The following is a 6,874-nucleotide window of genomic DNA, read 5'->3' as shown; positions in this document are numbered from 1 at the left end:
CACCTGGTGTCATTGATATTTATTGATCTATTGATACAACATCCACCGCCATTTTGCCTTTGGCGCCCAATGGAATCTGTTTGGGCGGATAATCGAGACCGATTATTTTCTGGCGTTGACATCGCATATTTTCTAAACATAAGTACATATCCTTTGAAATAGAAAGAAGCCGAACATTTAACAATCCATATTTAATATAAAGTGATAGAAAGTATGCATTTGAAAATTGGATACGGATTACAAAAAAATACAAACGTTATCAAAAACGTTATAAGGCTGAAAACAGTCGCCGAAACGCAGCAAACGTAAGGCCCAAAACACAACTTTGAATCACGCACTCAAACCTGGGTGTCTGCTTTCTATTGTCCGTGAGACTGCATGTTCGGGAAGCCATTAGTTTTTAGCCCGTGAAGATCCGGAGTAGAAGAGGTCTTCAGCAACCCATGCTTGCCGTAAAAGGCGTCTGCTTGTCGTAAGAGGCGACAAACGGGAACGGGTGGTCAGGCTCGCTGACTTGGTTGATGCATGTCATCGATCCCAATTGCTCATAATGTCAATCACTGGATGGTCTGGTTCAGACGTGATTATTTACAGACTGCCGTCACATAGGTGGAATATTGCTAAGTGCGGCGTTAAACAACAAACAAACAAACAAACAAACAAACATTGGTTTGTATGTGTGTAATGTAAACTGGTGATACGTGATGTTATCAGTAGGATCAGGAGCTACAGGACATATAATATTGTAGAAGACACTGTTTGTCACATGATGTATTTCACCAGTGGCGATACCTTGTTAACATAGCTCCCTGTTAATCTATGCTACCGTGCGAGGAGAATTAAGAGATCGGAAGGTGAGGCTCGTTGTCTTGGGTGATTGCGTGTCATCGTATCCCACTGTGTGTGAAGTTGTTCATGATATAAATAATTTGTTTTTCTAAGTCAGACTCAAATACTTACAAGCCGCCGCCATGAAGCAGAGACATCGTTTGCGGCGGCGCCAAACAACAACATAGGTAGGTCATTGTACGTCACATTGATAGTTTACTGTACGTCACATAGATAAGTCACTGTACGTCACATAGATAAGTCACTTTACGTCACATAGATAGGTCAATGTATGTCACATAGATAGGTCAATGTATGTCACATAGATAAGGCACTGTACGTCACATAGATAGGTCTCTGTACGTCACATAGATAGGTCACGGTACGTCACATAGATATGTCACGGTACGTCACATAGATAGGTCACTGTACGTCACATAGATAAGTCACTATACGTCACATAGATAGATCACTGTACGTCACAAGGATAGGTCACTGTACGTGACATAGATAGGTCACTGTGCGTCACATAGATAAGTCACTGTGCGTCACATAGATAAGTCACTGTACGTCACATAGATAGGTCACCGTACGTCACATAGATAGGTCACTGTACGTCACATAGGACACGACTGGTATATCTGTTCTGTTATGCATGTTATATAACACGGGATGTATGTACGGGACATCACACACTGGAACAATGAAGACACACTGTAGCAGATGATGAGGAAACAGAAGCCAGGAGGAAATGTTTCCAGATGAACGAGATAAACACTTCATCCATGATGACGCTAATCTGTGGCAAGTGAGTAACGCGGTGTATGGGAATTTCAGTCACATCACGTCTCTGACTGGAGACGGGGGCTTAATAGGACAAGTGGGACGCGCGTTGAATGCCTTGATCATCTCAGCCAACACAGCTCTGGAATAGCATTATTAACTAAGCAAAGATCACCACCAAGCCGATTCGAACTCGCGTGTGTCTGCAAAACGTGTTGCCGATTATCCCGAGCTTGTGTCTGTCACTCACGACCACTGCACATTTATACTTAGATTATCAGAAAGGGGAACGATCCATTGTTAATATCCACAGTCGCCTGAGTTGCACCGTTTGGGAATCGACTTTCACTTTGTGAGAACACAATGGAATATGAATATCGAGGGTCTGGTCTGAATTTGAATAGTGAAGGTCAAATGTATGAACGTCGGAGCTTTTTCCAATGTATGCAATGTTAAAGTGTGTGAATGATCACCATTTGTTAAACCAAAGCTATGTATTTACTCATGCTAGGGAATTCCCAGGGGTTTCCCAGGAACGTGGAAGTAATCCGTGCTTACGTCATTTCATGGATACCGTCTCGTAAAGAACGTATGAACGTCAAATTTTGTCGTTCAGACGCTTATGAGCGTCAGTTTCGCGTCATGTGACCAGCCTCTCTTCCAATAAAAAAAACAAACGTACATCGTGTAAACTTCCCATTAAAACATAACGCCTCGACACCAATATAATAATTATTAGAATGATATCCACAGAGGTTCTCAGGTACATTAATAGAAACATCCCAGCACTCCAAATGGGGTCACTGGCAATCAATTACTAATTGCCTCCTCAATCATTGTCAGTACTTTACATTTAACGATATTTGCGAGACGAGTAATGTACCTCCATCGCGCGGGACTGTGTCCCAGGCTGACGGGGTATAAGCAGCACTCATGTCCAACCTCACACCACCTTACCGATTTACGAAACTGCGTCTGATCAATGGTTGACGTGTATGGAAAGGCATCTGTGCCAAAATGCGACATGATACTTTATGATTCTATTTTGCATTTTGCCAAAAGGGAGAATAGCAGAGCTATAATAATTCAGTTGAACTTCGCATCAACGTCATAAATTCGTGAAGACGAAACAAAGAATTATGTGTGGAATGCAGAGACAGTGTGAAATGCTATGAATGATCATTTACAGTAGTTAATTAATATTAAAGATCACATCATCCATGATAGCACTTTAGTAACATAGAAGTAGATCTTTAGCAAGAAAAGGACAATTGTGCACCAAGTATTATTGCATTTATTAAGATGAAAGATGTAGTTTCGAATGTCGGTTATGCAATGTGTAACATACCATATTGTATAAGGGCAATTAAATGCAATATGGAATTGTGAAAGCGACATATAGCATAACGCAATTTTGTCACATATCCACTTCCGTAGATTTGCCTTGCGTGCGTAATGGAACAAATTTATAGCTGATACGAAGCTCATTTAATATTCTTGCCACATTTCAATAAGTTTTGCTTAATAGTTTTATCAAGAAATATGTCGATCTTCATCGATTAAGATCAAAAGATAATTCCGGACAAGATGAATTGAAAATGTGGTCACTTAACTGAGATGTAAGCCTTTGTGGAATGTTGTTTTACGTCACAGTCAGAAATATTCAGATTATATGACTAAGGACTGTAAATAGTCGAGCAAGAACTTGGTAAAGTGGTTGATAACGTTGATAGTTTGAGCTATAATCAACAATTAGCCACGTCAAACAGTTTAATCACCCTACACACATTAAGTCAGTCCTTGAGGGAAGCATAGAGTACTGGGGTGCTGGGGTGTAGATGTGCTGGGTGCTGGGTGTAGAGATGCTGGGGTGTAGAGATGCTGGGGTGTAGAGGTGCAGGGCTGTTGGGTGCTGGGGTGTAGAGATGCTGGGATGTAGAGGCGCTGGGATGCTGGGTGCTCGGGTGTAGAGGTGCTGGGGTGTAGAGATGCTGGGATGCTGGGTGCTGGGGTGAAGAGATGCTGGGATGCTGGGTGCTGGGGTGTAGAGTTGCTGGGGTGTAGATATGCTGGGATGGTGGGTGCTGGGTCGAAGAGATGATGGGATGCTGGGTGCTGGGGTGTAGAGTTGCTGGGGTGTAGAGGTGCCAGGATGCTGGGTGCTGGGGTGTAGAGGTGCTGGGATGCTGGGTGCTGGGGTGTAGAGGTGCTGGGGTGCTGGGTGCTGGGGTGTAGAGGTGCTGGGATGCTGGGTGCTGGGGTGTAGAGGTGCTTGGGTGCTTGGTGCATGGGTGTAGAGATGCTGGGGTGCCGGGCTGTGGGGTGTAGAGGTGCTGGGATGCTGGGTGCTGGGGTGTAGAGGTGCTTGGGTGCTTGGTGCATGGGTGTAGAGGTGCTGGGGTGCTGGGTGCTGGGGTGTAGAGGTGCTGGGGTGCTGGGGTGCTGGGGTGCTGGGTGCTGGGGTGTAGAGGTGCTGGGTGCTGGGGTGTAGAGGTGCTGGGATGTAGAGGTGCCGGGATGCTGGATGCTGGGTGCTGGGGTGCTGGGTGCTGGGTGCTGGGGTGTAGAGGTGCTGGGATGTAGAGGTGCCGGGATGCTGGGTGCTGGGGTGCTGGGTGATGGGGTGTAGAGATGCTGGGGTGCTGGGGTGTAGAGGTGCTGGGGTGCTGGGTGCTGGGGTGTAGAGGTGCTGGGGTGCTTAGTACTGGGGTGTAGAGGTGCTGGGGTGCTGGGTGCTGGGGTGTAGAGGTGCTGGGGTGCTTAGTACTGGGGTGTAGAGGTGCTGGGGTGCTGGGTGCTGGGGTGTAGAGGTGCTGGGGTGCTGGGGTGCTGGGTGCTGGGTGCTGGGTGCTGGGTGCTGGGGTGTAGAGGTGCTGGGATGCTGGGTGCTTGGGTGCTGGGTCCTGGGGTGTAGAGATGATGGGGTACTGGGGTGTAGAGGTGCTGGGGTGCTGGGGTGCTGGGTGCTGGGGTGTAGAGATGCTGGGGTGCCGGGGTGCTGCGGTGTAGAGGTGCCGGGATGCTGGGTGCTAGGGTGTAGAGGTGCAGGGGTGCTGGGTGCTGGGGTGTAGAGGTGCTGGGGTGTAGAGGTGCTGGGGTGTAGAGGTGCTCGGATGCTGGGTGCTGGGGTGTAGAGGTGCTGGGGTGTAGAGGTGCTGGGATGCTGGGTGCAGAATGTAGAGGTGCTGGGGTGTAGAGGTGCTGGGATGCTGGGTGCTGGGGTGTAGAGGTGCTGTGATGCTAGGTGCTGGGGTGTAGAGATGCTTGGGTGCCGGGTGCTGGGGTGTAGAGATGCTGGGATGCTAGGTGCTGGGGTGTGGAGGTGCTGGGGTGTAGAGGTGTTTGGCTGTAGAGGTGCTGGGGTGCTGGGTACTGGGGTGCTTGGTGCTGGGGTGTAGAGGTGCTGGGGTACTGGCTGCTGGGGTGTAGAGGTGCTGGGGTGTAGAGGTGCTGGGATGCTGGGTGCTGGGGTGTAGAGGTGCTGTGATGCTAGTTGCTGGGGTGTAGAGATGCTGGGGTGCTGGGTTGTAGAGGTGCTGGGATGCTGGGTGCTGGGGTGTAGAGGTGCTGGGGTGTAGAGGTGCTAGGATGCTGGGTGCTTGGGTGTAGAGGTGCTAGGATGCTGGGTGCAGAATGTAGAGGTGCTGGGGTGTAGAGGTGCTGGGATGCTGGGTGCTGGGGTGTAGAGGTGCTGGGATGCTAGGTGCTGGGGTGTAGAGATGCTTGGGTGTTGGGTGCTGGGGTGTAGAGATGCTGGGATGCTAGGTGCTGGGGTGTGGAGGTGCTGGGGTGTAGAGGTGCTGGGGTGCTGGGAGCTGGGGTGCTTGGTGCTTGGGTGTAGAGGTGCTGGGATACTGGCTGCTGGGTTGTAGAGGTGCTGGGGTGCTGGGGTGCTGGGGTGTAGAGGTACTGGGGTGCTGGGGTGTAGAGGTGCTGGGATGCTGGGTGCTGGGGTGTAGAGATGCTGGGGTGTAGAGGTACTGGGGTGCTGGGGTGTAGAGGTGCTGGGTGCTGGGGTGTAGAGGTGTTATGTTGCTGTTCTGGGGTGAAGAGATGCTGGGGTGCTGGGTGCTTGGGTGTAGAGATGCTGGGGTGTAGAGGTACTGGGGTGCTGGGGTGTAGAGGTACTGGGTGCTGGGGTGTAGAGGTGTTATGTTGCTGTTCTGGGGTGAAGAGATGCTGGGGTGCTGGGTGCTTGGGTGTAGAGATGCTGGGGTGCTGGGTGCTGGGGTGTAGAGATTGTGGGGTGTAGAGATTCTGGTATGCTGGGTGCTGGGGTGTAGAAAGGCTGGGGTGCCGGGGTGCTGGGGTGTAGAGGTGCTGGGATGTTGGGATGCTGGTTGCTGGGTGCTGGGGTGCCAGGGTGCTTGGGTGTAGAGGTGCTAGGATGCCGGGTGCTGGGGTATGAATAAAATAGAAAGCTACAAAGAAAAGTAAACGATTTTTTTACAGTTAATTTTGTTTTCTTAGAACTAAAAATCGACGATGGTAGAGAGACGTTAATTCATCACATTGGCCTTACATTAATTCATTTTATTGGCCTTATTTTAATCGATTGCATAACCTTACATTAAACCGCACCGTTAACCAAATAATTATCCGCTGCATTTACCCGACCATTATTCCGCTGCATTAATCTAAACATTATTCCGCTGCATTTACCTGTGCATTAACAATATCAGCGTAACAGCGAGTGTGTGAAACCTTCGCCGACCTTCCGCGGCATTCCAGCAATATCCTTGAGTCGGACAGAACAAAATGGCTTCACACGTTCCCATGTGGATGGTAGTCGTGACGAATGAACGCCCATAGAGGTCCACAGCGAATAACACTGTTGATTAATCTTGAGCATTAATATCCACGGGACATATTAGGTGATGTGGGTACACGGCCACCAGGGCCCATGTTTTACCGCGTCAGCGGGGCCTTTACAAGCTCGGTGCTCTTACATAATTCGACATACAGTAAACTACGGTTATAACGAACCCAAAATGGACCCCTTATTTTAGTTCGTTACAACCGTAGTTCGTTATATGTCATAAGTACAGCACATATACAGCAAATGGTCGGGACCAAAACCTAAATTCGTTATATCCGTCAGTTCGTTATAAGCGTGTTCGTTATAAACGCAGTTTACATATATCCAAGGGCGAGTCAGTTTGGTCTAACCCGCTTTTAAGTGTCCTAGTTTAAAGTAGGATTAAGTGGACCGAGGTCGTTGACTTTTCCCTCTTTGGTGAAACCCTCGAGGTATTGTGCTCAA

At 48.9% G+C, this 6,874-nt stretch overlaps 1 protein-coding gene across 1 annotated transcript; it reads right to left on the bottom strand.

Annotated features, from left to right (window-relative positions):
• Positions 1-3,399: 3,399 nt before the first annotated feature.
• Positions 3,400-6,421, bottom strand: LOC124133160 (proteoglycan 4-like). The gene is made up of 4 exons (XM_048399419.1): positions 6,316-6,421; positions 5,312-6,008; positions 4,379-5,162; positions 3,400-4,284 (listed from the first exon to the last, which is right to left on the bottom strand). Exons 1-4 carry the CDS (start codon positions 6,419-6,421, stop codon positions 3,400-3,402), a joined length of 2,472 nt encoding a protein of 823 aa, XP_048255376.1.
• Positions 6,422-6,874: the final 453 nt, after the last annotated feature.

The sequence above is a fragment of the Haliotis rufescens genome, unplaced genomic scaffold (assembly GCF_023055435.1).
Source record: "Haliotis rufescens isolate VD_foot unplaced genomic scaffold, xgHalRufe1.0.p SCAF_2, whole genome shotgun sequence".
In the NCBI taxonomy this organism is placed as follows: domain Eukaryota; kingdom Metazoa; phylum Mollusca; class Gastropoda; order Lepetellida; family Haliotidae; genus Haliotis; species Haliotis rufescens.
The sequence above is the reverse complement of the archived record's forward strand: the minus strand, read 5'-3'. Positions and strand labels throughout refer to the sequence as shown.